The sequence below is a fragment of the Vigna unguiculata genome, chromosome 8 (assembly GCF_004118075.2).
Source record: "Vigna unguiculata cultivar IT97K-499-35 chromosome 8, ASM411807v1, whole genome shotgun sequence".
Lineage (NCBI taxonomy): Eukaryota > Viridiplantae > Streptophyta > Magnoliopsida > Fabales > Fabaceae > Vigna > Vigna unguiculata.
In genome coordinates this window covers 23,529,949-23,543,577 of record NC_040286.1, presented here as the reverse complement: position 1 = coordinate 23,543,577, position 13,629 = coordinate 23,529,949, and the positions used below count along the sequence as shown (strand labels likewise).

The following is a 13,629-nucleotide window of genomic DNA, read 5'->3' as shown; positions in this document are numbered from 1 at the left end:
CCTGTTCATGTAGTCCATGAACACTGTTGGGGCATTGGGCATACCGAAAGGCATAACCACATACTCGTAGTGTCCATACTGGGACCTGAAGGCCATCTTCTGCATATCATCAGCCTTTACCAAAATCTGGTGATACCTTGACCGCAAATCAATCTTCGAGAACACGAATGAACCATGCAACTGATCCATCAAGTCATCAATTCTGGGAAGTGAATATTTGTTCTTGATTGTCATCTTGTTCAACTGTCTGTAGTCCACACACAGACATGAACTACAATCATTCTTCTTCACTAGCAATACTAGTGCTCCCATGGTTGTACTTAGTCAAATGAATTGTTTCCCCAGTAACTCCTCTATCTATTTCTTGAGTTCCACTAACTCCACCGGAGCCATACAATACAAAGCCATTGACACTGGTCCAGTCCCGGGCACTTTCCTCGAGAATACATCTTCAAATTCCTGTACAACCGATATCACTGACGTCGCCTCTTCTCTCTCCCCCTCCAGATATATGAAGATCATGAAACATTGCGCACCACCTTGTAGCTCCTTCATGACTCCGTGAGATGATAACAACTCGGGTTCCACCGAGTCGGGGAACAACAACTTCTTCTCTCAGCAATCTATGAGAATGCGATTGGCAGAGAGCCAATCCATCCCTAAGATTACCTTCATATCTTGTAGAGGTAGGCATATTAGGTTCACTTTGTACCTGTGTCCCTCTACCTTCATTGGACACCTAGCACACAAGGACGACGTCCTAACCAAACCCGACGCTAGAGTAGATATCGCAAGCTCACACTGCAGCTCGCACATCGGCAGACCCAAACGTTCCACACAAGCATTTGGCACAAAGGAGTGTGTCGCTCCAGAGTCATACAACACACAACATGCTTTTCCAGCTATCACACAATTACCTATAACAAGGTTACCTAAGCCAGCAGCCTCCGCTCCGGTCATGGCATACACTCTGCCTATCGCCTGAGGCCTGTTGCCTCTGTCCTTCTGCTGATGCTGGTGATGAGTCTGAACTGGAGGGCAGGTCACTGCCCTAGAACTCGTGGGACAGTCCTTCCCAAAGTGGCCCTCCTTGTCACAGTTGTTGCACCGGCGGTAACCCTCCATACGTGGGCAAGCGTTCCTCAAGGGATGGCCTCCACAAATATAACATTGTACTCGGTCCTGTTGGGGAGGGAAACTCCTAGACCCTTAGGACTGATTGTGGGGTCTATCATATGGCCTCCTTCGCTCCTCATACCTAGGTTTGGACCCAGATGGTCCATCAATTCTCTGTGGTTGTTGTGGCTACTGTGGGCGCTGGCCTTCTATCTCATGTTTCATCTTCTCCATCACTCAGCCTTCTTCACCAGAGCGGCAAAGTCCTTGATGGACAAGGGAGCCAACATCAAGCGGATATCACCGCAGAGACCATTCTCAAACTTGAAGCATCTCCATTCCTTGTCGAGCGATAGAGTGTAAAAGCGGCTGAGGTGTTTGAATTTCTCAGCATACTCGGTCATTGATTTCCCTTCTTGTGTCAAATGGAGGAATTCCACCTCCTTGGCATACCTCATGTTGTCGAGGAAATACCCTGAGAGGAACTTCCCCGTGAAAGCCTTCCACGTGATCGGCTTATCTCTCTCCTCCATGATGGACTTCATGCAAATCCACAAATGTTCTGCCTCACCTGTGAGCATGTATACAACAAATGATAATCGGTTCTCAGTCGGGCACATCTTCGCATCGAAGATCCTCTCTATATCCTTCAGCCATTGGTCTGCTGCATCTGGGCTGACTCTACCGTCGAATTTCACCGGATGATGTTTCAGAAAATCTTCTAGGCTCCACTCCCTAATTGTCGGTCGTGGCTTGGGACCAAAAATAGGTGCAGCTGTCATGTTCTCTTCCAGCTGCCGGAGGGCTTTCATATGTTGTCGATGAGCATCCTCAGCAGCTACCCTAGCAGCCTCCATCTGTTGCATCACTAGCTGTTGTTGCTCAAGCGACCTGCCTGTCGCTGCATCAATGCCTCATGATGTTGCATCATCGTTGTGCTTTGCTGCGTCATAGCCGCTACCATCGCCTCTATTGCCCTGTCGATACCACGTACGTCACCTTGAGAGGATTGCGGAGTCCTACGAGAAGGAGCCATAGTTCACTGGCACACAGAAAATCACTTGGTTAGCCTTGATAAGACAGGAAATTTAACTAGAACACTCAAAAAGACACAGAGAAAGCTAAGCGGACATCCAAGTCCACGGACCTAAGGAATGACCGCTTTGATACCATAAATGTAACACCCCATTTAATTTAGTAAGCGAAACTAAAGGAAGTGTCACATAAAGATAACATAATAACGTAGTCCTGGAGTTTAAAACTTAACTCCTTACAACCCAAGGCACACTACGATGCCCGAAAGGAAACTAGTTGAAAAGTTTAACATAATGTATATAAATCAAAGGACGGACAAGTACATGGGTCATAGCCCTAAAGAAAAGCCCATTAAGAAAAAATAAAGTCCAGCTCATGTAGACTATGCAGCGAAATCATCCCTCCTCTATTGACCACGAGTACCTCTCACATCTGCTCCCATCAATAAATTGATGATCATCGTAAAGGTAGAAGAACAACATACAAAGCAATCAAACAAGCAAAGGATAACCTAGAGCCAACAAGATTTTTATCATACAATCAAATATACCTTCACAGTCCAATATACATATATCATCCACGCATGTTATGACCTTTCAATCAATACACTAAGACTCTACTTGACTCATCCAGATACATATAACCTAGTCGGATTCAGCGGATGCTTGCACTTGTGGTGGATACCTCTGCTCACCCCCAGCTATGTGTTACAAGTGTTACAATGAATCAATTCACTCACACACTAGGTTAACCCTTAATGAGTTTCAGGCCTCCTGCTACTCTCACCACAGGAGTCAGTCCGCTCTAAGTGAGACTAACTGACTCCTTAGAGTGTCAGGATGCAATCCTTACCTTGAATCCTTACCAAGTTATATAGATGTGGCACCACCATGGATACCCACTAACAGGGGCCATGGAATTACATCCCGACTATTGAAGCATGACCCTAAAATCCCACCTAGAGATTTCCAAGGAATTACGCATTGACACTAACCAAACATACCAGACCAAACAAGAAGGGTTTATCACACATACGCATATACATCACATACCAGCTCCTTATAATTTGCCTCTTTCGTTTCTTTCCCAGTGGTTCCATACCCATTCATTACTCTCAAATAATAGTTGTGGAATTTCATCTCATGCTAATACCATGCCACTTTAACACCAACCATCTCATTTGCTTCACATGCCGAGATCATGCAATCATATCAATCCAATTTATAATTGTTCCTGCAGAGAACAAACAAGATATGTTACACACAAGCATTACCTTACTCTGGTCCGCCATCTCCTCAGTAGGCTTCCTCCTGGTTGATACATGTCGCTCATGGGTATCTCGGTGTGATCGGTTTGGACCCGAGAGGGGTTACCTGCAGAAGGGACTTTGAAGCTCAAGTCAGCAAAATCTCTAAGAAAGTCGAATATGGTGATTAGGGAAGTAATAAATATGTACCTTTAATTCGTAGGGTCCATGCATATTTATAGATTATTAATTATGTTTGGTTACGTCATGGGCTGGGCCCCTTTTTGGGCTGTAGGTGGGCCTGGGCCCTACTCCAGGCCCTTAGTTCAATTATTGTGGGCTTGATGAATCTTATAGAAATGTTATAGTTTTGCCAAGTCCTTGGTTAGTTTCCTAGAGTTAACGGCCTAGGCCGGTTACTCTTTAGCGGCCTAGGCCACTATTGTTGTTTTGGTTTGTTTGATTAATGTTGCTCCTTAGCGGTTTAGTCTGGGTACCTTAGCATGTGTATGGTAATTGTTATTATTTACATCCTTGGTAGTTACATGGACGGGTTTTCTGGTTATTATTCAGCTAGGTCGGTTAGGTGTGGTACACCAGTCCCCCAGCCTTTGCCGATATAGTTATGTCGGTAAAGGATAACAAGTCTTTGTCATTTTTGGGCAGGTTGGCTAGGTGTGGTACACCAGTCTCCCAGCCTTTAAATGTGATGAACAGTGTTAAGGCTAATGATGTGAAAAGGTTTGTAGCAGGTGAAAGGGTGTCAGAGGTCTAATCAAAAAGGGTTTTTGCGCTGTCATTTCTGGTGCTCACGACCTTTGGTGTGCCTTGTGACGATTGGTATGGGTTGTGACTTTTGGTGGGAAGAAGTTGTGGCGTTTGGAATTCATGCTTATAAATGCGGATTTCGCGAAGAGTTTGCTTTTGTTGGATCATTTGTGAGGATTTCAAAATCAGAGACTTGCGTGCGTTAGAACTGTCCAATTAGTCCCTTGTTTCTGCCGACATCTTTCAAAAAAGGTATGTCTAGTAGTAGTGATATTGTGTCATTGTCTTCGTCAAGTAGTGGGAGTATGCAATCGAGGGAGAGTGTAGGTAGGTGTCTTGAGGAGGAAAGTACCAGTCCAGTAGTTGTGGTGGGGAGGATCCCGATGGAGATAGTAACCGTGATGAGGGAAGATCCTCCCGAAGAGATAGCAGAAAGTAGCTGACCGGCTAAGGCCGGTTATGACTGGGTAGCGGCTGATGTTCGAAACCAGTCGTCATTGTTCCGGTGGTCTCGCCTGCTAAAGTCGTGGCTGAACTGTACCCCCATTATCGCGAAGGGCGTGGACCGTGGTATCATGTCATTAGAACGAGTGAGCGCTATTGAGTGCGTCTGCCATGGCCAAGAAGGAGCTGTCGAAAAAAAAATTTACATGTATATGTGTAACTTTTCTCAATTACATGTGAGGTTACCGCTAGATGATGTTACCATGGGGGTGCTCCGCCAGCTAAACATGGCGCGTACTCAGCTACATCCGAATAGTTAGGCTTACCTGCAGGCCTTTCGTGTTATGTGTCAGTCGTTGTACCTACGACCGTCTCCTCATGCGTTTTTATACTTTTATGACACGAGACCTCGACAATTGACTACTTGGCTATCCTTGGTGAGCAGGCCAAGCATTAGCAGATTGGACGCGTTTTCACAGTCATTCAAGCACTTCAAGGATGGGTATTTCAAAGTTGTGGTGAAGGAGGGGGGAAGTCGCATTTCCTTAATGTAGATGGGAGTACAAAATTCCCTTTTAGTTGGACGGGTAGCCCTTCTCGATATAAGGATATGAGTACCGATGAGTTGTCGGCGGCGGATAGGGAGGTGGTAGAGGTGCTGATGAAGTTTACTGATAAACTGCCCACTAAGGGCTTAGTTAGGGTTTATAATTCAGTTCATCCAATTATTGATATTGAAGGTATCTGTTTGTGACTTAAACTGTCTTGATGTTTCTAAGTTAAACTAATTGAACTTTGGTGTATTCGTGTAGGACATATGCCTCAAGCTGGAAAGAAGAACTTGACCCTTTTTCAAGCACTGAGGAAGGAGAAGGCCGTGAAGGCGAAGGCAGCTAGGAATACTGAGGTCCCAAACTTACAAGAATCATTGGTGGAGGTGCATGTTCATGGCGGCACCAAAAGGATGGCCGAGTTGCCAACTAGGCCTGGTAAGGGCAAAGATGTGGAGAAGGTAAGGGTCGCCTTGTTGGGGCAAGGGTCATCTAGTGGTGCTAAAGGACCGGAAGCTGGTCTGATACAGTTGCTAGAGACGGCCGTCGGGAAAGACATCACAATTAACATGCCAGAGATACTGATTAATTCTATCGACAGTATGGAGTCGGACCACTTGGTGAGGACGGTGGTGGAGTTTGGGAGCAAGGCGCTAATTTTGAGTCGCCGGGTTGGATCGTTGTATCGTAGGGAGGTTAAGGAAGGGAACTGGGAAAAGCTAGAAGATTTATAAGAGAAAATTGACAAGTTTGCAAAGGAAAGAGCTGCGTGGAAAAAGGAGAGGGAAGGGTGGGAGGAAGAAAAGAAGAGATTGGGGACCTGGAAGGTTCGTTGTCTAGATTCGGAGACTAAGCTCAACGGGAGGATAGCGGACCTTGAGGTGGATTATGATGAGTTGAAGGAAAAATATGAAGGCGTGGAGGTGGAACTTGAAGATTTGAAAGGCTGCATTATTCAAGAGCACATTAACGGGTTTCAGAAAGGGGTGAGGCAGGCAGCCTTCTTCTGCCAGGATGTTGATGCAGCCGATCCAAGATTTGACGTGAACAAGGATGTGGTGGACGACCAGCTTATCAATGAGGTTGAGAGCAGCCCCGAGGAGGAGGCAGAGAAAGCAACAGCGGACGTGGAGGGTGATGACAACAAGGCGACTTAGGATATATATTTTTTATGATGTTCTATTGACAATGAATCCTAAGTCTGTAATAATTCGTACAATATTTTACCTTGCTTTTAATGTGATGAATATTGTGGATATATTTGTTATGTAGTTGTTGACGATAGCGTATGTGATAGGAACGTGTTTGTCGGATAACGTTGTTATGTATGCGATATGTTATGTTAAGTGTGTATTTACCTGGAGAAGTACCATTGATGCTTATATGAGAGTACTCGACCAAGGTCGTTTACGCGTGGTGAGGGTGGAGAACTTAAACAAATTAACATTAAGTTAAGGGTGTTCGACCCAGGCCGCTTACTTGTGGTAAGGGTGGGGAACTTAAACGAATTAACATTAAGTTAAGGGTGTTCGACCCAAGCTGCTTACTTGTGGTAAGGGTGGGAAACTTAAACGAATTAACATGAAGTTAAGGGTGTTCGACCCAGGCCGCTTACTTGTGGTAAGGGTGGGGAACTTAAACGAATTAACATTAAGTTAAGGGTGTTCGACCCAGGCCGCTTACTTGTGGTTAGGGTTGGGAACTTAAACGAATTAACATGAAGTTAAGGGTGTTCGACCCAGGCTGCTTCCTTGTGGTAAGGATGGGGAACTTAAACGAATTGACATTAACTTAAGGCTATTCGACCCAGGTCGCTTACTTGTGGTAAGGGTGGGGAACTTAAACGAATTAACATTTTGTTAAGGGTGTTCGACGCAGGCCGCTTACTTGTGGTAAGGGTGGGGAACTTAAACGAATTAACATTAAGTTAAGGGTGTTCGAATCAGACCGCTTACTTGTGATAAGGGTGGGAAACTTAAACGAATTAACATTAATTAAGCGTGTTCGACCCAAGCCGCTTACTTGTGGTAAGGGTGGGGAACTTAAACCAATTAACATTAAGTTAAGGGTCTAGGCTGCTTACTTGTGGTAAGGGTGGGGAACTTAAACGAATTAACATGAAGTTAAGGGTGTTCGACCCAGGCTGCTTACTTGTGGTAAGGATGGGGAACTTAAACGAATTGACATTAACTTAAGGGTATTCGACCCAGGCCGCTTACTTGTGGTAAGGGTGGGGAACTTAAACGAATTAACATTAAGTTAAGGGTGTTCCACCCAGGCCGCTTACTTGTGGTAAAGGTGGGGAACTTAAAAGCGTGTTAGAAGTAAGGTGAGGAGTAGTCGTGAGGTTAAGAACCCTTTATTTATTCATGAAATTTGGGGTGCCTCGTTAAACCCTCCCTGGCCAAAACCCTCCTTAGGGAAAAAAGACCAAGTGAGGGAAAAGAGTACACCCAAGGTTAAAAGTATGTGCTACAATACATGTCTTTAACTAAAGTAAAATTTGAGATGGGACACATTCCATGTATTAGGTATTTCTTCCCCCGATAATTGCTCAAGCCTGTACGCTCCTCCCCCAACATCTTCACGTATTCGGTATGGGTCGTCCCAATTGGCGGAGAACTTGACATCCTTCTTCCTTGCACTGTTGGCCATTCTCCAAACTAAGTCCCCCTTTGCGAATGATCTTGGGCATAGGTTCGCATTATATTTTCTGAGCCTCGCTGTTTGGCAGCTAAGTTGTGTATTTGGGATTTTTCTCTTAACTCGGGCAGGAGGTCGAGGTGGGTGCTCATGTTTTGATGATTTTGGACTGGGTCGTATAGTTCTCGACGTAGAGATGGTTCACCAATTTCAACTGGTATCATAGCGTCGGTGTTGTATACTAGGCTAAATAGAGATTCATTTGTTGCTGATTGAGGGGTACACTTGTAGGCCCATAGCACTTCCACTAATTCTTCTGGCCCTCGGCCCTTGGCGTTGTCCAATCGTTTACGCAATTCTACTAGTATAACCTTGTTTGCTGCCTCGGCTTGTCCATTGGTCTGTGGGTGTTCAACAGAGCTGGTTACGTGTTTGATGTCTAGGCTGGTATAAAATTTAGCAAGTTCTTTGTCTATGAACTGTCAGCCATTGTCGGTGATGATTGTATGTGGGACACCATACCGACATATAATATCCTTCCAAATGAATTATTGGACTTGTTGGGCTGTAATGGTGGCTAATGGTTTGGCTTCTATCAACTTGGTGAAGTAGTCGACGACTATTATCAAGAACTTTACTTGACCTTTGCCGGGGGAGAAAGGGCCAAGGATGTCCACTCCCCACTTTGCGAAGGGCCACGAGGATAATATAGAGTGTAGCTACTCCTGTTTTTGGTGGATGAGGTTTTCATGTTTCTGGCATGGTATGCATTTTTTGACGAAGTCGTGGTAATCTGCCTCCATGGTTGGCTAGAAGTAACCAGCGCGAAGGATTCTGGTAGTCATGGTGCGTGCACGGGAATGATAGCCGAATATGCCTTCATGTAACTCTTTAATGATGTACTGAACTTGTTCTGCAGTGATGCATTTGAGAAGTGGTTGGTCGTATCCGCGTTTGTATAGGTCATCGCCTATCATCGTGTACCTGACGACTTTAGTTATCCAACTCCTGTCAACGTTGGGTGAGGGGTTACCAGTTTGGAGGTATTGGATGTAGGGAGTTGTCCAATTGTCGACTTGGTGTTGGGTTAGGGTATGACAAGTATTTGTGATAGAGGGGGCGGATAGCGTTTGTTGCAATAGTGATCGGTGGCTGCTTTTTAACTTGGTGCTGGCTAGTTTGGACAATATGTCAGCTCTGACGTTTTCGGATCTAGGGATGTGTTGGATGCAGACTTGTTCGAAGGCGAACTGGACGACTTTTCGGACCAGGTGATAGTATTGTAGGAGGGTAGGGTATTTGATCTGGAACTCGTCATTTAAATGACCTACGATAAGCTTGGAATCAGTTTTGCACGTTAGTGACTTGACACCAACCTCGCGGGCCAAGGATAACCCGGCGAGGATGGCTTCGTACTCGGCTTGGTTGTTAGACGTCTTGAAGGCGAAATGAAGCAATTTTTCGATGAGGATATCGTTGAGTCCTTCTAGTACGATGTCGGCACTTGCCTCTTTGGGTTTGACAAACCATCAACATAAAGTGTCCATTGGTCCTTTTCAGGAGTTCGTTGGAGATCGTTGACAAAGTCTAGAAGGCATTGAGCTTTGATGGGGCCGTGAGGTTCGTAGCGGATGTTGAATTCGGATAACTCAACGGCCCAGGACAACATCCGCCCCGCAAGGTCTGGTTTCTGCAATATCTTCTTGATCGGGTAGTCGGTTTTGACGATAATGTTATGATTTTGGAAATATGAGCGTAGGCGGCGGGCTGCATGTTCCAGGGATAGGACTAATTTTTCCACCATCTGGTACCTGATTTTGGGATTTTGCAGGGTTCTGCTGACGAAGTAAACAGGATGTTGGGTGTCGCCGACATCTTGAACCAGCGCAGTGCTTACGGTGTGATCTGTGGCGGTAATATAGACCAATAAGGGTTGATGATCCGATTTATGGAGGATGGGTGGTGAGGTGAGGGTTGTTTTTAGCTTTTAGAATACTTGTTCACAATCATCATTCCACGTGAACTTGGCGGATTTTTTGAGCAGCTGAATGATGGGTTGGGTTTGTTCGGCTAGTTTGGGAAGGAAGCCGAAAATGGCAGTAAGGCGGCCTATGAGGCGTTGTACTTCTTTGACACTGGTGGGGCTTCACATTTCAATTATCGCGTTGCACTTTTCAGGGTTAGCCTCTATGCCGCGCTGGATCAGCATGAATCCAAGGAATTTACTGCGGTCGACGCCGAAAACGAATTTGTCGGGGTTGAGGCGGAGGTTGTATTGCCTTAACGCGGAGAAGACTGCTGATAGGTCCTGAGCGTGCTGGTGATGGCTTGGGGATTTGACAACCATGTCGTCAACGTATACTTCGACACATTTGCCCATTAAATGGCTGAAGACTTTGTCCATCAATCGTTGGTAGGTTGCTCCTGAGTTTTTTAGACCAAATGGCATGACCTTGTAGAAGTAGTTGGCGTGGTCTGTGATGAAGGCGGTTTTGTTCATGTCGGATACGGCCATGGAAATTTGGTTATAACCGGAGTATGCATCGAGAAAACGAAGGACTTTGTTACCGGCTACGCCGTCTACAAGTCAGTCAATATTAGGTAAGGGTAGGCGTCCCTAGGACAGGCTTTGTTAAGATCCGTGTAATCAACACACATCCGCCACTTGCCATTGGCTTTCTTGACCAGAACCACGTTAGAGAGCCAAGTGGTGTAGTGGGCTTCTTCGATAAACCCCGCATTTAGTAATTTGTCGGCCTCGGCCTTAGCCGTGAGGCGTCATTCTTCACCAAGTTTGCATTTTTTCTGGGAGACATACCGGGCCTCCTTGTAAATGGACAACTTATGGGATGCCACGTGAGGGTCAACTCCAGGTAAGTCAGCAGCTGACCAAGCAAAGAGGTTCGTGTTACTGACAAGGGTGGGTGTTAGGATGTCACGTTGTTCAGGTTCTAACCCATTACTGAGTTTGATTGTGCGGCCATTAGGGAGCTCTAGGGGGTGGTTTCTTCAACAGGTTCGAGGCGGACATCCCGGCCCACTCTGGGGTCTAGATCGTCACCAGATAAGGCGATCTCAGAGCCGGGTGGTCGCTCAATATGATTGGTTTGAAGGATGGGAAGTTGTGGGCGTAGGCTGGCCATGTAGCATTCGCGTGCAAGGCGTTGGTCGCCATGAATGGTGAGGATGTCGCCAGATGGGGAGGGGAACTTCATGGCCTGATGAGGTGTGGAGACAACAGTGCCAAGAGTGTTGGGTGAAGGGCGGCCGAGGAGGACATTATAAGATGTAGGTGCGTCGACGATAAGGAAGTGGATATGAATTGTTTTGGTTTGGGCGCCATCGCGAAAAACGATATGGAGGTCAATGTAGCCGCGGGTGAAAACTTTTTCTCCAGAAAATCCGTATATCGGTTCATTGTATAGGACCATGGCGGTGTTGGGAGTTGGAGTTTCTGATACGTAGCCCAATAGAGGATGTCGACGGAGCTGCCTTGGTCGATGAGGACTTTCTTGACTGCGTAGTTTTCGATTTCGACGATGATGACCATAGGGTCATCTTACTGGTGATCAAGGCCTTGAAAATCGTCATCTGTGAAGGTTATGGGGGGCATGCGACGTCTGTGATGAGAATGGGTGATGTGGTTGATAGATTGATATGGCGGAGGTGTCTCTTCCTGACAAAACCACCAAAGGTACAATAACCACAGCTTATCTCATGCATTTCATTTTGTAGGTATCATACATTATATAGGGTACATCATAATCAAACATTTCATTTAGCCAAATGAAGGAAACAACACAACTCGCAGCGGATCTCGCTCAAGCTAGGAGTCCTCGCTCAGGAGAGAGGAATGTCCTCGCTTAGGCGGTGGACCCTCGCTTAGGCGAGATCGCGACAGGGGCATGGGGAGGCTTTCGCATGGCTCGTTTAGGCGAGCCCTCCTCGCCTGAGCGAGACAACCCCTCGCCCAAACGTGAGGTTCCTCGCTTAGGCTAAAACAGGAGCAACAGGCCCAGGGCTCTCACGCGTCCTCGCTTAGGCGAGCGTCTCTCGCCTGAGCGAGATAGTACCTCGCTCAAAACAAGAGCTTCCGCCTGAGCGAGAGCTCGAGTGCAGCTTTGGTCTGTTCCTGCAAGTCTTGCCTAGGCGAGACAGGCTCGCTTGGGCGAGTGTGTCGAACCTCGCCATTGTTTCTCCCTACCACAATCATATCTCATACCCAAACAAAATGTCAACTAGCTCATACATCCACAGCAACATACAACTCAACCAATCACGAAACAAACACAAACAACTGCAACCACACCAACAAACAGAAGGGTTCTAGCTTCCCTAACCTGGAATAAGCTAGTTTTAAGGCCTCAACATCGAACAGCGGAGCACCACAGCTCTAGGAGAAGATTACGGAGCTGGAAAAAAGAACAGAGGGCGTCTAATACCGGAGCTCTAAAACTGCCCACGAAAATAGGGCCAAAGATTGAAAAGTATGGGTTGGGAATACTTACGTGAGCCAAAACGGGGTCAAGCTGAACGCGAAGCTGAGTATATTGTGGAACCCTAGCGGAGGAAGACGGCAGCAGCTCTAAGGAGGTGAGGGTTCTGTTTTTACGAAAAGTGAGCACAAGTTAAAGTTTGGGACAGATTAGGTCTGTTTTCCTCTTTGGGTCAACCCTAAGGCCCAATAGTTAGGGGCAGCCTTAAGAAAAAGGGGCAGATTCGTGGGCCTTACACATAATCCTTTATTGTTATTATAAAATTATTGCATAAGTTAGCTAGAACATATAATAATACAATGAACTAAATTACGTTAATACTTCTTAAAACAATTTTAATTTACACTTCTATCTTCTGTTTTTCCTTGTACCTTTTCTTATAATAGTAAAAGCGTAACATTCTTTCAAAATTTTGAGTTATATGTAATATTAAAATTGATGTTGGTGTAATATTTTAATGTTTATAACAAAATTAGCATGAGCCTAATCCGAAAAATAGAGTGTAGTGTAGCGCAATTTACTTTATATAATTTAAAGGTTCTTCAAGTCAGTTTAAAAAACATGAGTTAAATATATTTTCTGTTTTAAAATTATTGTAAAAAATTGTTCATATGACAAATAAAGTTTCATAGTACATTAAATTATAATTCTCGTATCTCTTTTATTGAAAATGATATTTTACATAATTTTCATAAGTTTAAAGATTAAATAATTTATAATTATAACTTTTTATAGGAGTTTGAAAAGGAAAACCCTATTTAACCCTAATAAAAAATCTTAACTCTTATTGGAGCGTGTCATGAAACTTTTTAACAGATAATATTCACATCCTAAAAAGTATGTTTGCATTATGAATGTGGCTCATTTTGCGACCCTGTTCAACACAGAAAAGATAAAATCACATCGAATCTACCTTTCATTGAAAAAAGAAAAGAAAAATAATGTACCTGCTTCATTAATCTTGTCTTCTACACTGTTACTACTGTTTTCACTAAAAGTGCTTAGAGCTGAAACCAAACCTCACTGCAGCAAGAATTACAATCACAAAACGGAAGAAAAAGAGAAAATTTGGAAGAGGGAATGGAAAGGTTTCCTTCTGAAGGTGTAATTTTCATTCAGTACACATAATGGAAAATGAGAGCATTTCCAAGGTATCACACTGAACTTTATAATACAATATAGATTCCAGTGAAAACCAAGGCCTGAGTTAATGCTGGTTGGAGCAATGATACAAATACATCTTGATTTTGTTTACACATATTATACATTTATTTTTTTTTTCTTTTTATCTCTTTCCTTTTATCACATCATGTAACTTATAAACTTATCA

The 13,629-nt window shown here is 44.7% G+C and overlaps 2 protein-coding genes across 2 annotated transcripts; both read right to left on the bottom strand.

The window, feature by feature from the left end:
- Positions 1-615: 615 nt before the first annotated feature.
- Positions 616-1,125, bottom strand: LOC114195010. Its single transcript, XM_028085411.1, has one exon. It carries the CDS (start codon positions 1,123-1,125, stop codon positions 616-618), a length of 510 nt encoding a protein of 169 aa, XP_027941212.1.
- Positions 1,126-1,349: 224 nt separating this feature from the next.
- On the bottom strand, positions 1,350-1,982 carry LOC114195009. The gene has a single exon (XM_028085410.1). It carries the CDS (start codon positions 1,980-1,982, stop codon positions 1,350-1,352), a length of 633 nt encoding a protein of 210 aa, XP_027941211.1.
- Positions 1,983-13,629: the final 11,647 nt, after the last annotated feature.

Coding starts and splice junctions, on each gene's coding strand:
- LOC114195010 (XM_028085411.1), bottom strand. CDS start 1,125: ATGGAGGGTTACCGCCGGTGCAACAACTGTGACAAGGAGGGCCACTTT.
- LOC114195009 (XM_028085410.1), bottom strand. CDS start 1,982: ATGCAACAGATGGAGGCTGCTAGGGTAGCTGCTGAGGATGCTCATCGA.